Source organism: Malaya genurostris, chromosome 3 (assembly GCF_030247185.1).
Source record: "Malaya genurostris strain Urasoe2022 chromosome 3, Malgen_1.1, whole genome shotgun sequence".
Taxonomy (NCBI): domain Eukaryota; kingdom Metazoa; phylum Arthropoda; class Insecta; order Diptera; family Culicidae; genus Malaya; species Malaya genurostris.
The window spans coordinates 131,666,388-131,692,298 of NC_080572.1; the positions used below are offsets into that span (position 1 = coordinate 131,666,388).

The 25,911-nt window shown below is 36.8% G+C and overlaps 1 protein-coding gene across 1 annotated transcript in view; it reads right to left on the bottom strand.

The window, feature by feature from the left end:
• Window positions 1-8,423: 8,423 nt before the first annotated feature.
• The window catches only part of LOC131433642 (ionotropic receptor 25a), a 348,320-nt gene continuing 330,832 nt past the window's right edge, over window positions 8,424-25,911 (bottom strand). The window contains exon 10 of the mRNA XM_058600129.1: window positions 8,424-8,906. Coding sequence (XP_058456112.1) covers window positions 8,501-8,906 — 406 coding nt within the window. The 3' untranslated portion in view covers window positions 8,424-8,500. The remainder of the gene's footprint in view (window positions 8,907-25,911) is intronic.

The window sequence follows — 25,911 nt, forward strand, 5'->3', positions numbered from 1 at the left end:
ACCGGTGGTCTGTTGGTCCTCGGTTGAGCCTTTCTAGGCATGGTCGCGTCACACGCTCGTGACAAGATAGCGACCAACTCGTTCCATCTCAGGTTCGCGTTGTGCTCCTCCAATTCAAGGGCAGCGTGAAACGTTTCGCGGTCGAAATTAGCAACCTGCCACGATAGAATAGTATTACTCCTCCTTGTGCTTCTCGCCAAGTGACCGGTCGTTTAACGAATGGCTAGATGGTCGCTATGGGTGTAGCCATCATCAACTTTTCAATTAAAATCTCCGGCTAAGCCGGGACTACAGAAAGTCGACTCCGTTCCGCTGGAAGGTACTTTTCAGTCCATTATTCGCTAACACGACGTCTAACTTGGCGAGGGCCTCCAGTAGCGTCTGTCCTCTCCTATTGGTAAAGCGGCTGCCCCAAGCCGTCGCCCAAGCGTTGAAGTCTCCGGCTATCACCACCGGCTTTCGACCCACCAGGTCTGCGGTCAACCTGTCGACCATCCGGGTGAATTGGTCTATGCGTCCCAGGGTTCAATCATCGTACGGACAGCGCTCCATTCATCGCTGTGTGAGCTATACGCTACAACTCCAGGCACTCAAGCAATAGTTTCGGACAAATCTTCCATTCCGGTGTTATAACTAACTGTATAGAGATGAAAAAATATCAACACAATGGAACACATTGTGTGAGAAACCGTCGTGGGCAGAATGTGACAAGTTCTCGTAACTTTACTTTTGCCGATTCGAACAGTAAATGGCAAACGACCTTTGTCTTTACTTTCTGACATATCAGAGACTCGGATGACTCGTATCGCTAAGATGCCTAAGTTCGACTCCTCTGGTAGAAGGTAAAAGTTTAGAAACGAGAAGCCTTCTGCTTACTCAAATGACCCTTGTCACGTCTCACTTTTCCGCACTTTATTCTTCACATCTTTGCTCTACCTTGAGCACTATGGCTCTATGATTTCATATTCTTTCTCCTCTTCTAATCTCTAGTTAGTTTGATATCGTTGAAAAACCGAAAAAAGTAAAAATTACTGACTGACCAGAAGTCATAAATAAAAAAGTGAAAAATAGCTACAATAGTACACTCCTAATGGAAAAGCGGCTGCCCCAGGCCTTTGCCCAGGCGTTGAAGTCTCCGGCTATCACCACCGGCTTCCGACCCACCAGGTCGGCGGTCAACCTGTCGACCATCCGGGAGAACTGGTCTATTGACCATCACTGTGGAGCGTTGCAGCTAAAATAGTACACTCCGTTCAATTTAAAGCGAATGGCACGACTTGAAAGCTTGGCTAAACTACATGAACACCCAATCACAACTGCAAAACAATTATATGAATGGGCAGAGCAGAGACGTCGAGATGCATTCACGACCATGTTTTTGTTACGTGTCACAAGAAGAATATGAACGGAGTGTGACCGTGTGGAGTTGTGTTTATAAGGATACCAAAATGATTCCAGGCACACAGAAATACCATTCTTTCGTTCCGATTTCAGAAACCACAATCGTCACAAGACTGTATTCGAATGACGATGCACGTAGTACTCATACAATTTTCAAAAACTTAAAACCTTAAATATAATTAAGAATTATTCATGAACATGTAATAATTGTAGATATAGCAAGCAAATGAACAATTAATGGAAATATAAAAAATGGTGTTATAATTATATATCCAAGTATCTCAAGAACAGCTACTTTTAGAGGAAAGGATATCATGAACAAATTTATTGCCTTTAACGTGTAGAATAATATTCTACTGTTTAAATGATTATCTTTCAACGAGAACTTGAAATTTCGAATAAATCTGTAAATTGTTTTAGCTGTAACTTCTTCATTTTTCTAATGGCACGGATGGGATAGCCATCAATCTGTAGGTTTTAATAACAGCTTTAAAACAAAAATTATCAAAAAAACTTAAAACCCAGATTTTTTTTATTTAACATTTTCGGATTATTTTGTAATTATTGAGAAAAAAAATTAAAATTTTATTTCAGTGTATGTTTGTTTTAGAGTGCCCTATCGATTCCCTGCAACTTCTTCCTGAACGCAATTTTTGTACGATCAACGGTTTCCGAGTTTTTGTGAAATACAAAAATACATACGCCCTTTTAAAAATCCGTCGTTAGTCGGATTGACCTCTCCATCGGTTCAAAACTTATGGTTTGCCATACTGAAGCTATGTGCAAAGTTTCATCCAAATCGGAGAAGGTCGAGTCTGATGATATGCCAAGCATTTCTGGAATTGCTTCTTTGTTTAAAGCAAATATATTTCTTCTAATGCTGTTCATTATTTCTCCATAATATATTTAACAGAACTAATTTTTGTTTTGTCAATTGGTGCCACAAAGCAAAGTCTTGGCATTACATTCCATCCGTGGAATTTGGCCTTTCTGTTTCAACAGACTTCGCAGACGATTCAGAGTGTACAGAACTATTGAATGGCTAGTGCTACGGTTCTACTGACACTACGAATCCTTCCAGGTCGAGGATAGAACATACGACAACTGGTTTGTAAGACCAGCGTCCTATGCATTGAACCGCCAACCCGGGACGTCCTAGTTTAGCTAATGTGGCAATAGTACTTTCCGAGAGATTTCGGTAATTTTTGGAACCTGTAAACGTTATTCATTTTGTACTTTATTGTTTTATTCTGAGCTATTTCTTGTTTTCACTTGCCTGTCACTCGTTTCTAACTAGCTTCATTAAAAATATAACAACAGGCTTACCCTAAAACAATATATTCTAAAAACCATAACATATAATGAATACAAGTATTTGCTTAATAATTTGTTTACTGTTTCAACAAAACTACCCGCATGAACGGAACCCATAAACCAACTATACCAGATATCGTCAAACGTTAAGGTGTATGGCTTGGATGATACATGGAAAAGGTTGTTAGGCAGGTCTAATGGTACTTTTACATGCGGGAAGATTCAAAGGTCTTCTAAAATCGTTACAAAAAAATTTCGCTTTATTTTTCAAACCGCTGTATCTCCAGAACCATAGTATACAGGGTCCGCCATCTAACTTTTTTTTGAACTAGCAGTTATTTCGACATTGGTATCCTTAATGTCACTTCTAATTTGACAGAAACTTAGTTTTATCCTTCCGCCGAACGAAAATGGTTGTGTATACGCTTGAGGAACGCGTGAAAATAGTGCAATTTCACTTTGAAAATCATGGTAATGTTGCGAAATGTGTGCCAAAAAAATCATCTTCTCGGATGAGGCACATTTTCATTTCGGCGGGTATGTTAATAAGCAAAATTGTCACATCTGGGGGACGGAAAACCCGCACGTTATCATGGAGAAGCCGATGCATCCTCAGAGAGTGACGGCCACAGTCAATGGCGAGCTCTGCCGCACCATGATTAGCGATTGGTTCTTCCCGTTACTTGAAGAGGAAAACTTGGACACCATTTGGTTACAACAAGACGGCGCTCCGTGCCACACAGCCAACGCTACGATCGATATTCTGCGCACAGTCTTTGAAGATCGAATTATCAGTCGAAATTCGGATGTCGTTTGGCCGCCTCGGAGCTGTGATTTGACGCCGTTAGACTATTATCTTTGGGGGGTTGTCAAAGATAAGTGTTATGTGGACAAGCCAGAGACAATTCAAGCCTTAAAGGACAACATTCGTGCAGCCATAGCTGAAATAAAGCTGCATACAATCGAAAATGTAATAAAAAACTGGACCGACCGTATAGCGTACTACAAGGCTAGCCGAGGCAGCCATTTGAATGAAATAATATTCCACAATTAAACGGAAGGATTGTACTTTAATATGAAAAAAAAAATTTAAATCGGATGAACCGTTTGTGTTTTATTGCATGTTTAAAAAGTACGGGTGTGTAATGTCAGAGACATAACTGGATGTCGTGAATACGAATATGACACGCTTTATTTATACTTCCGAATTCGAATTGGTAGTTGATCGATTGTTTGAATTGTGCATCTTCCCCCTCTTTCATTACTAGGATTTTAAACGATGCGCCTAGACTAAATTACAGATTAGTTACATTAAACATTCTGAAACGCAATTAAATATTATGAAATAAGCAGTATAGTTCTTTATAATAAAATAAAGGTGGCTCTGAAAAGAACCTTTTATGAAAGCGTTCGTGATGGAGAGTGACGAGTTGAGTTCGAATTCCGATGGATACCGTTGACTTTCGATGGATAACGCTGACTTCCTTCATCTGTTTCCAGGCTGACCAGGCTATTGTCCGTGGGTGCGATACTGATATGGTTTGTGTAGGTATAGCGTTCACAATCGATTACGATCTTCCAGTAAAGGAAACTTCAAGTTGCTGGATTGAACAATGATACAATAGGCCTGTGATATGAAAAGTATGAAATATATCTACGGCTTTCTACATTGATGTTCCTAGCAAAAACAAGATCGATACATGTGCCTCCAAGCGTAGTAGCTTGTGAAGAATCAGATTCCATATCCAGCTTCATATACTTGCTCAAGAAATCAATAAATTTAATATTATCTTGTTTTGAGGCATCTATATTGAAATCCCCCACAACGATCATCGGTGTAACTTTACGAGAATATAAAAATAAATTACGTGTGATGAAAAATTGCTTCTCTTTGTAAGTTGTATCTGGCGAAATATATAGAACAACTAACAGTGTTTTTATACCATTTAGCATAATATCGATTGCACTTATGTCGCCGAAATTGTTAGCCAACAACAAATTTTCATCATATTGCTCACTAAGTTGTTCGAGTTTATGAACAGTAGCAATCAAAGACGCAGTGTCCTTTAGGTAAATTGCAACACCACCAGCTCTACAATTAGAACGTTTATATAAGGCGATGCCATTATAGCCTGTTATACTCACTGCAGAACAATTGTCCAAACAAGTTTCACTAAATGCTAAAATATCAACTTTGGTTAGTATATTGTCAGTGAAAATATCTGAAGCATGAGCATTTAAGCTTTGAACATTGAAACTGATTAAGCTTAAACCTTGATTTGTCATAGCGATAAAATCCAACAGTGCGTCACCGATTGTGGATAGTTTATGACTGGATAGTCGGTTTAACTCTGTTCTCAGTTCCGTCATTCTGGGCGAATCACTACCCTTTGAGTGCCAAAATTTGACGATGTTCTTTTTTTCGCCATGAACGATTTTTCGCCATGAATAAAAAATGGGTTGTATGAGGTACAGTAAAGTAAATTCCGCATAATTCTTTAGGAGTATTATTATGGTTTTAAAAAGAACCGAATAGAAGTCTGGAATAGAGACGCACGCATTGATGGCCAGCAAGCGAATGAGAGATGCGACCTGAGCGTTTGAGGTTTCAACCACGCAGAAGGTGCATTTTCCGTCGCAGCTGGTTTATGATTCCACTCCCACGACGTCTGCTTCCACCGAACGCACGAAAAGAAATAATCGATTTTCGACCACGGGCCCCTCTTTTATACGCATTCAGTTGAAGATATGTGCCTGACTACCTCAAAATCGTCGTCCTTGCGCGAAAAACCCAAGCGAAAGTAAAGAGTTTTCCGCGTTGTTTTCAAATTTTAAGAATACCTAATTTTTGAGTTGTTTGTGGTTATCGCACACTGTTCAAAATATTATCCTAAATTCCTGATCATATTTTTGATGAAATGGTGAAAGAATTATGTTGCTACCATTAATACAAGTCGAGATATTCACGATTAAGTTCTGCCCATTCTTCCACATGGCTAATTTTGAAAAGGCACCCCATAGTAAAGTAAGTCGTATTCACGACAAAAAAAGTTACATGGCGGACCCTGTATGCACAAGTTCGAATATCAGAGCGATTATCGAACAAAGGTGAAGGGAAGCGAACGATGATCATTGGCGTTCGTTGCATTTTTGATATTCGAGCAGCATTACACAGATGCACAATAATAGAACCATTAGATGTAATGTCACATTACAAGCACGTACCCAGAGGGGACCCAAGGGGGAAGTTTAACACGAGGCAACATAAACGACAATAATAATAAGGCACTTAGTTGTACTGGATGACTGGAAAGAGAAAGTGCGCGAGCTTACCTTAGTTGGGCAAGATTCTGCAAATGAGAAAGATATTCTGCCGCTGGATCTCGCACATACTTATTTACTACTAGAAAGACGAACGTAAGTGCACTTCGAATACATGTTTGGCTGTATCCATTATTATACGCCACAAAAATAAATGATTACCCGACAATGGACTGAAGTCGTCGCGGCATGACTGCCTGGAAGGGAGGCTCAATGGGTCGGAAAGATCATGGTACCGGTTTTCTGGGATTGTCGTAGTATACTTTTTTAGTGCAAAAATGTTTAAAAACGTGAAGTGAAATCGCTGTGAAAGGGCCTTACATAAAGCACATGAGCATCGCTACCATAGTGAACATCAATGGTTTAGTTTTCCAATTACTTGCCTATCCACCTTGTTCACCTGATTTGACCTCTTCGAACTGTTATCTGTTCTCAAACCTGGAATCTTAGACCGCTACTTCCGGCGCGTGATACCGCAACCTGAACAACTGAAGTAAGTTTGTATGACCATCAACTAATATGGCCTACAAATTTAGAAGATGTTTTCCGTTCTCCACGAATCGAAGTGAAGGTTAGTATATAAGTTCCTTTTCCTCATTACACAATACAAGTAGTTGACTGACTCAACACCAGTAGTTGAGTTGTGACTGAACACCCAAATTAAATCTTAAGGTGAAATGTAGCGGAATGCGAAAATCACGTTTTTGATCAATTATTCAAAAACTAGACCGATCAAATTTATCATAACTAAGTATTCTTAGAATTTTGAAATTTTGCTTTGCCGAGCCGTAATTGGTTTTTGAAATGTAGTGTTTGTAGCAGAATTTCACAAAGAATCTGAAAATGCAATTCAAAATTATAAAATATTAACTAAAACAACCGAAATTTGAAAAAGTTTACATAAACTTTTCAGCATTTTTTTTTATTGCTTGCGCGCTGCTGTTTCGTATTGAGGTGGTATGTGAAATGCACGGTGGGCACGGTGTCATTATATCGTTAGCAAAAATTATATATAAAATAATGACACGATTTATGCAGCATTGGGTTTTGTGTTGAAATAAAAACGAGTTGAATACAATAAAGTGGGTATTGTAAGATATCGTTTATTTTCTAAGTAACTGTCATTTATAATGCTAATAATGTCCAATTCTGTTGAGTTCAATGCATTGATGTTGCTGAAGCAATAAAGCTTGGCTGTGTAATATCGTAAAACAGGTATAACATTATAACATTTCATCGCAAAACCAGCCCCATAATATTCGAATATCAAATCGATGGACAAACGCTTGGCAGAGTTGATTTGTCAATGACCTCGGAATTTTTCTGGATGCAAAGCTTACCTTTAACCTCTTAGCCGAGATTTCAAGGACCCGTACTGTCTAAAAGCGCTATATTGTTCGTTGGTGCGTCCATTACTCTAAAATGCGTGTTTGGTTTGGAGCCCGTACCAACTCATTTGGAACTTGCGAATAGAACGTGTACAGAAGAGATTCGTCTGGCTCGCTTTGCGGCACGGCAAAACCCACTGGATTTACCACCGTATCCTGATCGCTGTCGTCTGATTGGCCTGGAATCGTTAGAGCGACGAAGAAAGATGCAACAAGCGTTACGTGTGGCTAAAGTAATCAATGGCGATATTGAGTCCATAAAAATTTTATCTCTCCTTGACTTCCGTGCTTCTCATTGATCTCTACGCTCGACGAGCCCACTCCAGCCATGATTTCATCGTACTACATTCGGACTACATGAACCAATGATAGCATGTACACATGCATTTTCCAAAGTTGAGCATCTCTTTTAAATTGGTGAACCGACGCAAAAGTTCTCGCCAAAATTATCAAGTATATCATTTTTATATATTTATCGTTTGTACTTCGTGTTATTCATTAAGACTTTTTATTGTCAGATGAATTATTTTAACAATCAAACAAATAAACAAATACAACCAAAACGATCCTTACCCGACTTCAAATCATTGATTCCAACTCGAAAATATTCGATTTATATTTTCGACTTCATACTTACCTATAACAAATTATTTTATTTATACGACAAGAAAATTATGACAAATTTATGCTACTCCTTATTGTTAGCTCCAAAATCGTGCTCAATCTGCTATTTTCCCAAACTGTTATTTTCACATTAATCCAAAAACGGTTATTGTGCTTTTCCGATATTGAGTGGAATTTTATGACCTTCATTATCAAATTTAGACACAGTAAGGCAATAAGGCTGTAGTAAAAGGAAAATGAAAGAATCTAAAGCAATCGTAATATTTGATGATTGTGTTTCACTACATTATTCAAAACAAAGTTAGTTTGTGTTGTTTCAAGTTTATTTATCGATATTGTTTCAAATGTAAATCTTTTAAATTTAATTATACCACTTTTCCATCCAATAGCACATTACTATCATTATTAACAGTACGGATCCAGTAACGTGTTTTACATAACATACAGTTTGTTCAAAATCGTGATTTTAAATAGTTGATGTTTATCGTTTTAGTTCTTGTTCGAATGTTTTTTAGTTTTTTACCGTGATCGTCTTTCATTTGGATTATGGATCCAATTTGATGTTGTGAGCTTGATAGCTTCAAATCCGAATTTCGTGCTTTTTTTTCTTCCGAAATCCCCGCAATATCGATAATTTGTACATTTTTCCGATACTTATAGTACCAAAACTCGAACATTAATGTAACGCATGCCATTCCAATGCCAACGAATATAACAATAAAAACTCCACCGATGTTTTGTATAGATATACCATCAGACTGATCATCTGTTTTTTCACATTTACCTTGTATCTCGTCGTTTTTCCACCATTGCTCCTTCAGTTTTTCCAACTGTCTTTTATTCAGTAACATAAGAATTCTGGAACCAAAAATACATATTAAGTTTATCAGATGAGTAATTTTTTCTCTACTTTTTATAGAAAGAATATATAATTTCTAAAGATGCCGACTTTTGATCGCAGCCTCAAAGCCTCATAGTGTTATATGCTATTCGACTCAGGTCGACGAGATCGGAAAATGGCTTTGTGTGTATTTGCACTTTACAAATATTTGTTTCATTCGCTCAATTTTCTTGAAGGCTTGAACAAGTTCAGGCTCACTTGAAAGCTTTTACTAAGTTTTGGATCCAATTTGTATTCGGCTGCTCAGCCACCAATGGAAGTTGACGATTAATGTCAACTTCTCTTTCTGAGAAGCCTAGATAGCCGTGTAGTGTCGGTAGCGCTTCCCAGCAGAGTGAAATCTTCTTCAAGTGAAATCGAACAAAGCTCGATCATGGAGTTCGTATCGAGATCCATAATACGAAGCATGGTCGATTGGATAAAATTTTAGTCGAATCGTGTTATACATTGTGCATTTTTCCGATACTACCTATAAGATATATGCAAAAGATCATGTTCATTCACAAAGCACTGTATCAGCTGATTGGAGATTAACTACTGTCGGTTATTACGCCAGCATGCGCCTCGACACAGGACAGCCGAATAATGTTTCACGGTACTACAATGTATAACTATATATCTAATACATTGGAAGAAATTACGAACATAAGAATATATATAACTAATATGAAACAACATTTGAAGTCATAGGTAGCTGATTTTATTGTTTAACAAAGTCATTCGATGTTGAACAGTCGTTCGCACCGCACAGGAAACCCGATCAGATACACATAACAAAATTGTAATTTAATTATTTCACCAGCTATTGTTTATAACAAAATATGTAACATTCAGTTACCTGTACAGAAATATTGATTTATAATGAAGCAACATATCAAAATTATACCACAGTCTGTTATAATTACTTTCAACATATATTATTAAAGTTGAATGTTTAGTACTGTTCAGCGTCTTCACCTCTAGCATGGAAAAAACGAAGTAACATGCTTTTCTAAAAAGTAACGAAAGAAACTTAAAATGAGTAATGCCATGGACATAACCGCGAGATTGACGTATTCGAGATGTGTATAGATACTAATTGATTTGATACCGTTTATAATTTGTAGTGCTAAAACGGGCCATTTGATTTCAAAAGATTGCGTTTGTATTCTAAGAAGTAGGGCGGCAGTTTAGGACAGTTTTCTAAATAAGTTCTTTGCGTTTCTTTCGGGGTCCTGAAAAGGAATGTTAGTGGTTTTGGAATCTTGGAAAGTACTTTTTGGATACGGATGATTACGTTTGTATTCCAGGAAGTGATGATGATGATGGTCCCGCCTCATACCCCAACAAAGGTGTGAGCTGGACGATTTATCTAATTGATAATAAATATTGCATCACATTTTTTAACCAGGTAACTAAATATAAAACGATCTGGGTCATCCAGCAGGTATAGATTTTTCTTCTAAAGCACAACTGAGAACAAGAAAACATTCAAATATTTCCGGTTTACTATCCAGGGTCATTCAAGAAAATTACCTGCCACAAGAAGAATATGAACGGGGTGTGGCCGAGTGGAGTAGTGTTTATAAGGATACCAAAATGATTCCAGGCACACAGAAATACCATTCTTTCGTTCTGATTTCAGAAACCACAATCGTCACAAGACTGTATTCGAATGACGATGCACGTAGTACTCATACAATTTTCAAAAACTTAAAACCTTAAATATAATTAAGAATTATTCATGTACATGTAATAATTGTAGAAATAGCAAGCAAATGAACAATTAATAGAAATATAAAAAATGGTGTTATAATTATATATCCAAGTATCTCAAGAACAGCTACTTTTAGAGGAAAGGATATCATGAACAAATTTATTGCCTTTAACGTGTAGAATAATATTCTACTGTTTTAATGAACTTGAAATTTCGAATATATCTGTAAATTGTTTTAGCTATAACTTCTTCAATTTTTAAAAGGCATGGATGGGATAGCCATCAATCTATAGGTTTTAATAAGAGATTTGAAATAAAAATTATCAAAAAAAAATCGAAGCCCTGTTTAATTTAATTTCTTGGTTCATTTTGAAATTATTGCGAAAAAATTTATTTATTTTTCAGTGTATATTTTTATTATAGTGCTTTATTTATTCCCTACAACTTCTTCCTGGACGCCATTTTTGTACGATGAACGGTTTCCGAATTACAACGAGAAGAACTTCATATGCACTCATATGCACTCACCATATGTTTTAACTGTAACTCACTCATATGTTTTAGCTGTAACTTCTTCATTTTTCAAAAGGTACGGATGGGATAGCCATCAATCTGTAGGTTTTAATAACAGCTTTAAAATAAAAATTAAAAAAATAAAACCCTGATTTTTTTTTATTTAACTGTTTCGGATCATTTTGTAATTATTGAGTGTGTCAGTGAGTCTAGTGGGTAGTAGACGTGTTTCACAGCGTCCTCCGACCGAAGGCGTTGGTTTCAGTTGAAGCGTCATGAGTGTTTGCTCTGACTGTATGCTTCTCTGTTTTTAGGTGCCCGAAGTGTCTTTTTAAAATGCGGGTGATATAGTTAACTTGATCAGCTTGCGCAAATCGTCGTGGATTTTTCGCGGATTTCACGGGTCAGAAGATGCCCATTTTTTATAGCAAAGTCACAGGTCTGTGTACTTGTATCCGTAAATCTATACACGTGTTAATACGCATACAGTGAAATAGTATATGCTCTCTTCTGTTCCGTTCAAAACGTCGCGAGTGAACTCACAAATCTTTTCGGGTTTATCCATGTTCCAAGGAAGTACAGACTCCTTAAATAAGTGCAATATTTTATCATTCAGTGACCAAGTGTTGAGCATTTTTTTTATGCTATCTATTTCCTAAATGTTTGTTGTGTTCCCAAATGAAAGCGGGTATGCGGGCAAATACGCTCATAGTGTTTACTGTGTTGTTGAAACAGATGATATGTGTTGGCTAACCTACACACGGTGGCTTCCCAGTTTGTGATAGCTTTAGCAATCACAAATTATCAGCGGATAAACGAGTTGCATCTGTAAAAGAAGGCCTTGGTTGCCTTTACTCAGGTATGGAGAGGGGTATTTCTTTTCTCACTCTCGCAATCTATCAGTGATTATGCGCATATGTGTAAGCTACTTATATGTAGAAGTAGTAAGGTAAGTAAAATCTACTCATATTACTTCTATTCGATGGTGTGAGTTTCCAGCTGCACAGTGTAGTGGCATTGTTCACGCAACAATTTTATAGTACTTTCATATACTATACTTTTCAAACGGTATAAAGTGTGGGTTTTGTGAACATTACAAACCACTATCTATCTAATTACAGATTTTGATAGTGGTAGTAGCTTTCGCTACAACTTTTGAAGTTTACGCTGGTCTTATTCTTCCTTTCCGCTTTTGAACTCTGACGAATACAGTTCGTTTGCTCGTGAGTTTCCTTTTCACTTCTCTCCTTGATAGGTTTTCGACAAGATGGCTGAAAATTTTATTCCTGAATCCGGATATCAAAAGCAGGTTACTGAAACTGTGCCATCATCGTCAAACGAGACACAGTCTGCACGGAACCACCCGCGATCCCATTTCAACCAGAATATTAGTTGATTTTCTGAATTCGATTGGTTAAAATTTGGTACAACTAATCGATTGTTGTTTTAACTAAACTGTCATTTTTGTTTTTCGATTAGCAGAAACGATGGTTGAAACAACAAATTTAACTGTTTGAAAAAAAAACGCTGTCAATTAGTGAGGACACATACCTTTCAATTTCAACAAATATTTTAGTTGAAATAACTGGTGTTGTTATTGAAACAAAATTCTGTTAGTTGAAAAATAAATTGGTTTTATTTGTTTGTTTGTTTTGAGATCAGTGAAGATCTAAATTCCAAAAAAAATACTTCTGATTCGATCGGAAATGATTGATGTAGAAAATCGTTTTTATTCAGCAAAAGTGCCCGGAGGGGCGAGTAAATTAGCGAAATTATTAAATTTACCTAAAATGATGCCTTCAAACGGTTGTACTAAAGTTATGCACTGATAATTTTAGTCAATTTATATGAGCTTGTGTGTATCAACCGCTGGGAATTGGAATTTTGCGACGGCAATTCAAACGCGCCATTCAATCGCAGCGCGTTCTGTGCGTTTGAAACCCTTCGCTCCTGTTACTTTTATAAATTAAATGCATGTCAAAAAGCGTTTTATTGCTAATGCATGAACATCGTCATCGGTAACAAACAGCTGGAAGTAAAACAGTCTGCTGGAAGTAAATAATGATCGAATTTGAAGCATAAAATTTTTGCGCATACCTGAAAGAATACGTGATGATCATTCATTAACATTTTCTAATTTGTCACCAAATCTTTTTCATTTCAAACGAGGTTAACTTTATCACAACACCGCTGTTAGATAAACACTTGTTATCATAAAATTCTCAAATCGAATGAACACAATTTCACCAAACGCTTTAACCATCGATGTTGTTTTCATTGACATTTTGAAGCGAGGCGAACAGATTTCAACTAAAAAAGTTGTTGATTTTGCATTGCAATTATTGTTTTGCTTTCAACTGTCTCCGGCATTTGACAGCATTCAAAACAACATATTTTTCAACTACTTGAATATATCCAAATCAAAAACCATTTTGGTTGAATCAAAAATAAATTAATTAAATCAACTATCGCAAAAATCAAAAACTGCGATATCGCAATTTTATGATCGAAGAGTTCTCCGTGTGGTGAGATGGATGATGTTAACGTGGGTTCTGCTGATGAAAATCCGGTTGCTGAAGGTTCGCCATCGTCAAACGAAACGGACGCCATTGCTGTAATGACGCGCCGGAAAGTTTGAGGAAAATTTCAAAGAAGAGGCAAAATCAACAGAGAACTGATTTTGCCAGCACTTCTAAGAAGGCGTCCGAGCGCTTGATTGAAAATCGTCTTCAAGTTCGTATAGTGGACGGTATGTTCACCCCGGACTTGAGAGACGATCTGCTTAGAGACCTCAACGGTCTTTTGTATTCACCGCCACTCTCTTAATTCATTCCTAGTTTCAATGGTTGTGGGTTGCAATACGGAGCAGTCTGGTTCTCCCCCGATAATGAGGACAGCCGTGCCTGGCTCATACAGCGGTTGGAGATGATAAACCAGAAGGCGCTGGTAAATAGGTTCATTATAGAACCATACAGCCTTCATCAGAATAGGATAACAAGGAATGCTTGAGGGGTCCGAATGTTCTTGAAAGGTTAGCTTTCCATAATTCAGTGATCCCTGTGCTTCGATGGAGCATCTTGAGGATCGGCTCCAATGTTGCAGGTAGTCAATTGATTATCTGCAGCATTGATGACGAGTCTTTTGGTCTTCTTAAATCACTAGCTTTCGGATGAACTATGGATTCCATAAGGTCACTGTTTTGTAGTAAAACATAAGTCACCTCCCAAAAAACAATAACTCTTATCTCTTGGGGATTGGAAATGTTTATTTTGTGCTTTAGGCACGTACAAAGCATTTAGCGTTTCATTTGAAATGCAGAGTGTACCAGTCAGTAAAATCTCTAAATCCTCTCGGGGGTTGGAGCTTTTATTAAAGGTGCATTTTGGAACATGCAGACGTTTCAGCATCCTTTCGGGGATGCAAAACGAATTTCTTCTATATGTTTTGTGCTGTTTTTCCCAGCTCACCCACTTCGCAATTCCCATCCATGTTCCTTTTATCCTTCCTTTCTCATCAGGAAAATGATGAGAAGTCACGGCAAGGCACAAATCTCCAAAAACTAGGGGTACGTGCCACTTGAGCCAATTAGTTCTGATTCCTGAACTTGTGCAGCAGCCCTAATTTTTCCATAGAAATCTATATCTTAGCTAGTACAGACAGTAGACCAGTAAAGTTATTGCAATGCTCACGGCTGGCTATTTTAACATATTGCATCAGCCACAAAAAACTGTATCACCGATCGAATTAATTGATTATGTACATAAGCGACGCGATCGCAGTGAATTCACGTAGGTAGTTATAGGTGGTAGTTAGTCCACCAGACATATATATAAATATAGTTTTTTGTTAGTTACATAGATTGGAGTATAAAAAGGTCGGTTTTTGGTTTAAACAAGGCTTTTTCCTTAATTCTACTGTAGACTAATGCTCCTTGGGCGACCGGGTAACACCGTAATCAAACTTGGACACCATTACTCGGGCCTAAAGCAGTAGTTAAGAAAAGAATAGTTCAAAGTGTTTACCGATTAAGAGTTAGGTCAGGCACAAGATTATGTGCTGTAGGCAAGTTAGGGCATTAAAGTGGAAAAATCATTAGAAGAAATAAAAGAAAAAAAAAAGAATTTAAAGTGCGGTCTATAAGTTCTTTGAAAGAACTACCCCTCTCGCCGCTCGGGCAACGCATTGTGGTGACAGTGAAAAAAAAAAAGAACATTTTAAAAAATATACGGAACGCTATTCGAGAGGAGGTATTGTGCCGCGAGTGAATTTAAAATGAAGACAGTTATAATCAGGTGAGTCTACTTTTTTTTTTATATATATACAGTGGACAAATAAACGCACGGCAAGGCAGGTTTATGAACTCAGCAGTCTGTACATTGTCGGTACCAGTGATATCCGCGGTCATGTTAAAAATTTGAGTTTCTATTTCTTCACTTCGGTCAGGTTTGCGAACGATAGAGTGAAAATAAAGCTAGGAATTATTGCGCGCGCAGACAGTTAGAATAACAGCGTTCAAGTAAATAATTGACTGAGTGCATACGAAGTTCTGATCGTACTAATAATCAACGTCCGCGCTGGCATTTCGGTGCTAATGAAAGCACATAATATATAGATTGACAAAACGAGCAAACGCAGCAGATACTATCGCGTACACATATCGACGATAATATCATTGAGTAGCTTTTGCACTTGACGCGCGCGCGAATGAAATGAAATAAAGAAACAGACATATATCCGACTCTTATATTTGACAACCGCTTATGCTTCGGCAATGATTGGTGGTTCATATTTTTGCAACCAACTATAACATAAGAAAAATATCGGAACAAGTAGTTTTGCATTTTAAATTCAAAGTATCTTAAATAGTACAAATAAATCTCAAATGAAACGGTAGAACGTTTTCTCGTACTAATTAAATATATTGAAACCCATTCATGCTGACGACATGTCATCCACGATTCAAAGTAACAACCTATGCACATATCCGGAATAGTGACAAAAAGCGCAAACAATGCATTTTAAACCACGCGCATAGCAGCGGTATGATGAATGATGATACATACAGTGTAAATAATAATAACAATAAAGGGTAATAACTTCGCGCGATCGACTTCGCGAACGATTGAAACATTACTAGCGCAGGGTAAATTCTCGTATGGTATGGTGAAAACAAAACTATTAGAAGCGCACAGCGTGTTTGAAAAATGATGCTCGTAAAAAACATACAACTGAGGTTTTACAAAAATACAAGAGTATAAAAATGAAATGAAGTGCTACTAGTTAAAAAGATAAAGCGGCATAGCGAATTAAAGTCACATTGACAATGGCGAACGAAAATAATACTGAAAGCGGTGGTGCCTATCGATTTCCGATGTTGGATGCAATACAATGTATACCAGAATTTCATGGTTCAGTTAATGAACTGGAACCATTTTTATGTCAAATAAGTTATTTTGCGGAGCAAATCCCGCAAGGTACGAATGAAAAACCTTTAGCAAATGTGATACTTACGAAATTAAAAGGAAATGCCGCAACTTTTATCAATAGAATAAGAGCCAATACAATAAATGATGTATTCCAAAATTTGAGAGATCAATTTGCAGTAAAAGTTACAGTAGAAGAGATTCTTATCAGGATCGAAACTCTTGAACAAAAATATGGAGAATCTTTTGAAGAGTACGCTGAAAGAGCGCTACAAATAATGGAATTTATTGACGCTCAACAAGAGAATCAAGTCACGGAGGAAGTACAAAAATCCTTTGCAGAAAGAGCATTAACGATTCATTTTATAGCAAGATTATCGAATAAAAACTTAAAGCAACTAGCAAAAAATCACAGGCTTCTTAAGTTTCAAGAATTAATAGGATTCCTAAAAGAGGAGGCAAAAATCAGCTATATATTAACAAATATTGAAAATCGGCTGCTATCCTACCATGCAATTGATAAACCAAAACTCTGTCCAAGCAACAAATATAAATGTTATCCAGAGAGACAAATTGAATATTCCCATAAATACAACCGGAATTTACACAACGAATTTTATCGTAACGACAGATGCTTGATCGAAGATAGCAATTTTGATAGTAAACACTTAAAATATAATGCAAAACAACTGTGGGTAAACTGCATGACATACAGTAATAGAAACATATTGCGAAAATATGATAATAATATCAGAAGCAGAAAGGTGCCTGATCAAAGGAGATATGGAGCATCTAGATATTCGAACGCAAATAATTTCAAGGAAAAACGTCCAGAAGGGATATGGGTTAAACTACATAACACAAAAGACTATGAATTTATGATGTTATTGAGATCGGCAACCAGACCTAATAACGAAATGAGCTTCCTAGTAGACACAGGAGCAACTGGCAACACGATAAGTAGACGAAACGCAGAGTACATGGGGGCATATACAATTAATGGGAACGAAGTAATAGAATATTCTGCATATCATCCACAAGCAAACTTGGTGGAACGATCGAATAGGGAATTGAAAACCTATTTAAGACAATACGTAGGTAACGAACCGAAAACATGGGATCAATTACTCCCATTCTTCAGTTTCGAATATAATACCACTGTAAATTCCTCAACGGGTTATACACCGTTTGAATTATTATACGGAAGACGGCGAACATTCCAAACTCCGTTTACAAATACGATAATGATGGTCTCTACTATGAGGACTACGTCAATGAAATGCGATGTACATTTAAACGACTTCACCACCAAGCCCGGGAGAATCTAATTGCGTCTAAATACAAGCGCAAAGAATTATATGATAAAAACTCCAACGAGTGGCAGCCAATGTGGGGAGACTTAGTGTTAGTCAAAGCCAATCCCACAGGCGCAGGCCAAAAATTACAATCACTCTGGAGAGGACCATATGAAGTAGTCGCTCTACCTAGTGAACAGACAACAACGATTAAAAATGGAAACAGGCTTGAGAAGATCCATAATAATCGCTTGAAAAGATATACCGAATGATTTATACAAAAAAAAATTCCACTCTATAGAGTCTTTTAACTGAAAAGATAACCGTTAATACGATCGTTTGTTTGTTAATCATGAAAAAGTGTAAGAAAAGAAAGACTTTTAAACCAAGTATGAGATTTTGAAACACAAAATCAAGATGAAATTCAAGTTAACAAATTATGAAAATCAATAGCGAAAAATATATTCGACAAAGCGATATTGTTTGAATATGCAACATAAAAGTGTAGATAAATTAATGTGAAACGGATAAAAGTTATTTAAATGTGTACGACTAGATATCAACACGAACAAAACATTAAATAATGATTCAGGGTTAAAAGTATCAAAGGAAAATCAACTTGGATGGATCTATGGATTACGAAAAAATTATGTAAAAAAAAAATTCCATGCATAAAAAACAGTCAGGATAACAATAAGAATATAAAAATAAAAAAAAAATCACAAAAGAGAGAATTATGAGAAATATTTTTGCTTACAATGGAAAGCAAACTTAATGCAAGGGAAACAATATCAAGTAGTAGTAAAAGGATGATGGGATATAACTAAAAGGGGATACTCAAACGGGTTTTTTTTTCATAGAGTTTATGGATTCAAAATAAAATGACATGATAAACATTAGGTCAGCACAAATATATTGATTCGTAGTTAGACATTAAACTAATATAATGAAAAATATAATTCAACAATGACGTGATGGAATTAGAATACGACACAACGTTAAAGGACAACAAAATGAGAAAGATATAAGAAACTAGTGGACATATTAACGAATACCAAAACGACGCTGGCCAGCATATAATTCCTATGCCATAAAGGTATTTTAGCAATTTCTTCAGTATGAGTGTGGAAACTAGTGTGTGTGGCCAAGGGGAGCCGGACCCCAGAATGAAAAGAAAGTGCGCACTATTTTGAACGGAATGGCAATTTGTATTATTAAACAAAGCATCTGGATAGAGATGAAATCAAATTTTGTGATAATTCTCAATACTCAAACAAGACTTCGCGACAATCGTAATGAAACAAGAATATGAACCTGAAAATCGGATTTTACTTGAAACCTCAAATTTTTTATGACAAGATAAATACAACACTCAACAAATCACGCAGGGTCGTATAAAGGAATAATACATAAATCAAATAAATAGGAAATTAATTAATGATACTAAAAAAAAACGTGTTGAAAGGATGAAGAGAAATACAATTCATTATCATAAATCACTTTACAATGTATACTAACATATATATCTGATTTATTCACAATTTTTGTTCAAATTATTCTAAAAGACAAATCTAAGTATGTTTTTAGAACAATATAGACCGCCGAAAACACATCTCAGTAAGTAAGGTGGAATAGTTGCGGCATTGAACTGACCATTCGACCTGGATGAAAAAGTAACCAAGCAGAAAGAAGGAAGAAAGCAATTACCAGAGGCAAATAAAGGTAAAACAAAGTCGATGGATAGAGATGAGCAAAATGTAAGCAGCATTCATGGTAAGATAAGCTAAAATATTCGGCATGTAAAGTGAGTTGCAGGGAATACAAAAAAAAAAAACAGACATATTTATAAGACAAAGGTTCATAATAACCAGCAACAAGCATTCGCATGCCGCAACTTTAAAAAAAAATTTATTTCCACATACAGACGTATTGTCGGCAGATGGGTACTTCAACGAAAGAACGGGTACCTCAACGGAAATTCAGTCGAGATAAATTATAGACGAATAAATATATCGACAGATACACTTAATTGCATTAAAGTTAAAGGAAAGCTAACAGTATGTTGATTGCCAAAGATAGATTAGATAGATTTCTTTATGAGTTCCAAAAATAACTATACAATACGGAAAGATAAGAAAAACGAGCAATATAATCAGAGAAAAAAACACGAGCCTGCAATTGTTTACGAAATTTGATTTGTATAAAACTCAGTGGAAATATATATATATATATATATAGATATATATATATATATATATATATATATATATATATATATATATATATATATATATATATATATATATATATATATATATATATATATATATATATATATATATATATATATATATATATATATATATATATAATCAGTCATGAGTCTTCAATTATTTACGAAATTTGATTTGTGTTAAAACTCAGTGGAAATAATGCATTATAGAAAGGATAACAATTGAGTGGTAGTTACAATTTATAGTTATGCGCATGCAAATTTACTAAGAGATTAGTTCTAGAAGAAATAAAAGCCCTGGCCAACGTGTGCGTCCAACATATTCATCGCGGTCGTGCAAGAAGGAAGGATGTCGGTAGCATAGCAAAGCTGCCTAGGAGAACGAGAGGGTGTGGTCGAATGCGGTGGCAAGTCGAAGACAAAGGGGACCGTGGACCCATCAAGATGTCGGAGATACGAACACAAGAGCCAGTAAATCGGAAGAAGGTGCAGATTCGGTATTGGGGACCATAGCAACGAATTGAAGTAAAACGCAGTCAACACAGTTAAAGACGATGCGCGGGTGCAGCACAACAGTCCAAAGTGCTATCCCATATCTCTCACGAAAGAAGACAAAAAGGAAGTGAACGCAGTCAACACAGTAAAAGACGATGCGCGGGTGCAGCACAACAGTCCAAAGTGCTATCCCCTATCTCTCACGAAATAAGACAAGAAGGAAGTAAACGTAGTCGACACCGTCGGAAATGATCTGCGCGGGGGTGCCACAACAATACAAGGTACTACCCCGTCTTTCACTCAGTGGGCATCGCCAAAGCTCAACTGAGTGCCATAAACAAGCATAGGAAAAGAATTCAATGATCATTTGGAAAGCGACCACGAAACCAGACGAAACATTTTTGGAGATACGCTAGAAGCCTCAACTCATCGGGCAGAATAATGCAGTAGTTTCGATGACACTTAAAACTCAAACGAAACAGCGATTAATTCTTAAACCATGGTCAACAAACCGAAGGATACTAACTGAGATGTTTGACTATGAGAACCAGACGAGAAGAAGGAGCTACCATGGAGGAAATGACACGGCACCCAGAGTCCAAGACTAGCAACCGTTCGATCACCCCACCCCACAGAGAAGGTACAGACAAAAGCGACTACAAGGCGGCACTGGGACTGGAATGGAAGCACACGCTACGGCATTGTAAGGATAGGGAAGCTAAATATGTAACAAATGAATATGTAAACAGAAAAAAAGGAACCAAAAATTATTAATCTGTTGTAACGGCAATCTTAGGGCTAAAAAGTTTTACATTTCGATAACATAACCTGTTAAGTTACTACCCGCGCGATCAACTTGATGTCATCATCAAGCTCAGTAAGTAAGGGGGCATGCAGCAGCCCTAATTTTTCCATAGAAATCTATATCTTAGCTAGTACAGACAGTAGACCAGTAAAGTTATTGCAATGCTCACGGCTGGCTATTTTAACATATTGCATCAGCCACAAAAAACTGTATCACCGATCGAATTAATTGATTATGTACATAAGCGACGCGATCGCAGTGAATTCACGTAGGTAGTTATAGGTGGTAGTTAGTCCACCAGACATATATATAAATATAGCTTTTTGTTAGTTACATAGATTGGAGTATAAAAAGGTCAGTTTTTGGTTTAAACAAGGCTTTTTCCTTAATTCTACTGTAGAGTAATGCTCCTTGGGCGACCGGGTAACACCGTAATCAAACTTGGACACCATTACTCGGGCCTAAAGCAGTAGTTAAGAAAAGAATAGTTCAAAGTGTTTACCGATTAAGAGTTAGGTCAGGCACAAGATTATGTGCTGTAGGCAAGTTAGGGCATTAAAGTGGAAAAATCATTAGAAGAAATAAAAGAAAAAAAAGAATTTAAAGTGCGGTCTATAAGTTCTTTGAAAGAACTACCCCTCTCGCCGCTCGGGCAACGCACTTGTTCATTTTTCAAAAGGCACGGATGGGATAGCCATCAATCTGTAGGTTTTAATAACAGCTTTGAAATAAAAATTATCAAAAAAATTAAAACCATGATTTTTTTTATTAAACTTTTTCGGATTATTTTGTAATTATTGAGAAAAAAAATCAAAATTTCTATCAGTGTATATTTTTTTAGAGTGCCCTATCGATTCCCTACAACTTCTTCCTGAACGCCATTTTTGTACAATTAACGGTTTCCGAGTTTGAAAAAGGCAATTTTTGTGAAATGCCAAAATACATTCGCCCTTTTTAAAAGTCAGTCGTGAGTCGGATTGACTTCTCCTCTCCACCGGTTCAAAACTTATGGTTTACCATATTGAAGCCATGTGCAAAGTTTCATCCAAATCGGAGAAGGTCGAGTCTGATGATCTGCTAAGCATTTCTGTAATTGCTCTTAATCTAATGAAGTTTATTTAGAAACAAGTGTTAAATAGTAGCGAAGTGATTGAATTGCTATTAGTAACGGTTAGCCAAAACATTCACCATATTTTTACCATGGCTCAACAAGCACAACCATTCGTCTTCGTAGGTCGCATTCCTGAATTTGTGAGACCCGTTCGACGTAAAACTGACGGAGCTAATGAACTGGCTTCTCGACGTAGAATGTATTTTCACAAATATTTGTAAGGATGTTCCTAGATCATCTTCACAATACGATTTGGCTTAAAAAAGGCGGGTGGGTAATGTAAGAGACATAACTGGATGTCGTGAATACAACTGACATGTTCCTTAACAATTCCGAATATCAATTAGTTGAACAATTGTATGAATTATGCAAGCATTCCCCTTTTTCACATTTTTCGCCAAAACAGAGAAGGCTTCACTTGATCTCGATTACTGTGAATTTCACACAGCGAAAAGTGCACAAATCTAACCAAACTGTTCTAGATTTGCACTAAACTCAGAATATTTACCTTCGATTTGCGAACAACAAATCCTAATAGATCTTTAGGAAACTTTTAGAGCCAATAGAACGGCTGATTTTGTGTAATGCTCTTCACCGTTGTTTTTTCAATAGTGTACTATTGAAATACTTCAATGCTTTTGCTATACACGTTTAAGTTCAAAAATTTCGATTCTTTTGATAGTTAGACTATATAAATCTTTTCACAGATCACTGAGCTATGAGCTTTAAAAATAAGAGAAAGGCAAACGCGCCTTATGAATTATCTCCTTTGATACTCGTTTATACCAAACATTTCAGAAAAGTTTAATTTTGAATTATTTGAGATTATGCCACAAAACTGAAAATTTTATCATAAAATTGTGATCATATTTCCGATGGCATGTAGCAAAAATTATGTTGATTCGTTAGATACAACAAGAGATATTCGCGATCAAAAACTTATCACTCTCTCAGAGGATAAATTTTGAAAAGGCACCCCATAGTAAAGTAAGTCGTATTCACGACAAAACCCATCCGAAGGAAAATTGTTGGCGAAGCGGAAGACGTTCTCAACACCAACAATATCGCCTCAGGTTGGAACGAAATCAAATGGACTTTATTACTTTATTATAGCGGGAGCTACAAACTTTCGACTATGACTCAACTTGTATTCGGAAAGGTACCAACGAAAGTTTAAATTCTTACTATAGCCGTGTTAAAGACCTATTGGCTGCAATGGTCTCGCAGATTCAAACAGAAGAATGATACCCAGACCATACAGAATCGCACATAGCGTATTTCCGAGAAAAGGCACTCGATTCTTTAATTAAAGGCCTCGAAAAACCTTTAGCTCTACTTTTGAAATCGCCGAAACCAGAATCCATAGCCAAAACATATCAATTTTGCCTTGAATACCACAACACGGACATTAGAAGTGCACCATACAAAGGTGAACATAGAAATTCTTCAATACCCATACTAAGAGATTTACCAATCAAGAGTTTTACAAAAGCCCGTACTCCCGGTACGAACTTTTGCTAATATCCCTCAAAATCCCCCCCAACGGCAAAGGAGATGGTTTTTTCCACTATAGTCACCTTTCTCACGACAGTCTATGGAAGTGAATCATAGGAACTCAAAATATTACCTACGGCAATAGACCACCAATTTTTGCACAAAAAAGATCGCTCCCACTCTCACAACAATATTCTCCAAAAAAGCGACAAGCTCACCTCCTTGCCCAACATCCTCTGTACAACAAATACGATGAACATTACTTCATGGATAGCCCTGAGTACTTTCCCGAAGAAGACTATGCTAGAAGAAATTTATCTTCACCTCAAAAGCATGACTCGAGTTCAGACACACAAACCAGTTACATCTGAACCAACGACCACGGCTTTTTTAGAGTGGAACCCTGTATGGTAAGGCCCCCCTTATCATACATAAATTTGAAAACCAATTCAGGAGACTTCCCATTTTTGATTGACACTGGAAATAACATTAGTATAATTAGCCCAAAATTTGTCTATACATAAAAGAGTGCGAGATTTGTCTGCCAATAATATCGTTAGTGCTAGTAGTTTAATACTTCCTCGGCAATCGACATAAATGTTATTCCAAGATAAATCAAACATTCCGATTTATTTTTCACAATTTCCACACCTTTTTCCACGGCATCATAGGAACCGATATTTTGAAGACTCTCAATGCATTCATTGATCTAGGAGAGAGCACACTCAAATTACAAAACAAAAACGGACACTTATCTATTATACTTTCAAATTTCCAACCCGTACAAACCAGCTCCAATAATGTATTGATGATCAAAGCAAAAGACTACAGACTGTAATAAACATTAATGTTTACGTAAAGCAAAGTCTTGGCATTACATTCCTTTTGTGGAATTTGGCCTTTCTGTTTCAACAGACTTCGCAGCCGATTCATATAGCGTACAGAATCATTGCATGGCTAGTACTATGGATCCTACTGACGCTAAGAATCCTTCCAGGTCGGGGCTCGAACATACGAATTAATGTTTACGTGCGCATTTTGATTGTACTGAATCGGTTGATCTAGATCAGTTTTGCAACCGTTGCCTGATAAGAGAAAAATTTGCATAACTAAAGGTTTCAGAAATTGCGCGCTATCTAGCAAAGGGTATGGATACCAGTATAAGTCTAAACAGCCGAAGAGATCGGACATGTTTTTGTGAACAAACTTAAAACTCGATTTAACAATAAATATCTCTCCGTATATCAAGTATCTGTGTTAAAATAAATTCTCGTCAGTGTAAAAATGGTGTATTCTTGATTTATTGAAGAATGTGATCATATCGCTTTGATGTAGTGGAAGAAGGTAGCTTTTGATTCGAAGTACATTTCAAGTAGCATATCGGATCCCAACTCTTCGAGCATGGTTTCGGATAACGCTGGCCACTAGACGTAACACAAAATTGGTGCCGTGACCAGGATTTCCAGCTTTAGAACAGTTCCAAACTACGGATATTGAACTCATCGTATGTAACTAATTCATTATTTTCCGCCATTTTGTACCGAACAATCGAGAGCGTCCTTTTCGATTACTACATACGTTGAATTACGAGAAAGAATCCTCTAATGTACCACCTTCGGTTTCGAGGATTTGGCTGCTGAATTTTAAACATACAAGGCATATTCTGCCTTACAAAGGGTGAGTGCGGTTCCAAAAATCATACATTTAGCTAGCGTTTCTACCGGGTCTTTATTCAAGGTAAACGGCATTCTAAACCAACCTGATCAATTCAAACTCTACTACTGGAATCCTTCGTTGCTACAAATACAAAATACAAGGCATTTTACGCCTTGCAAAAGGTGAGTGCGATTCCAAGACTACGTCAGAAAAGACATGGCACTTCGGTGAAAATTTAAAA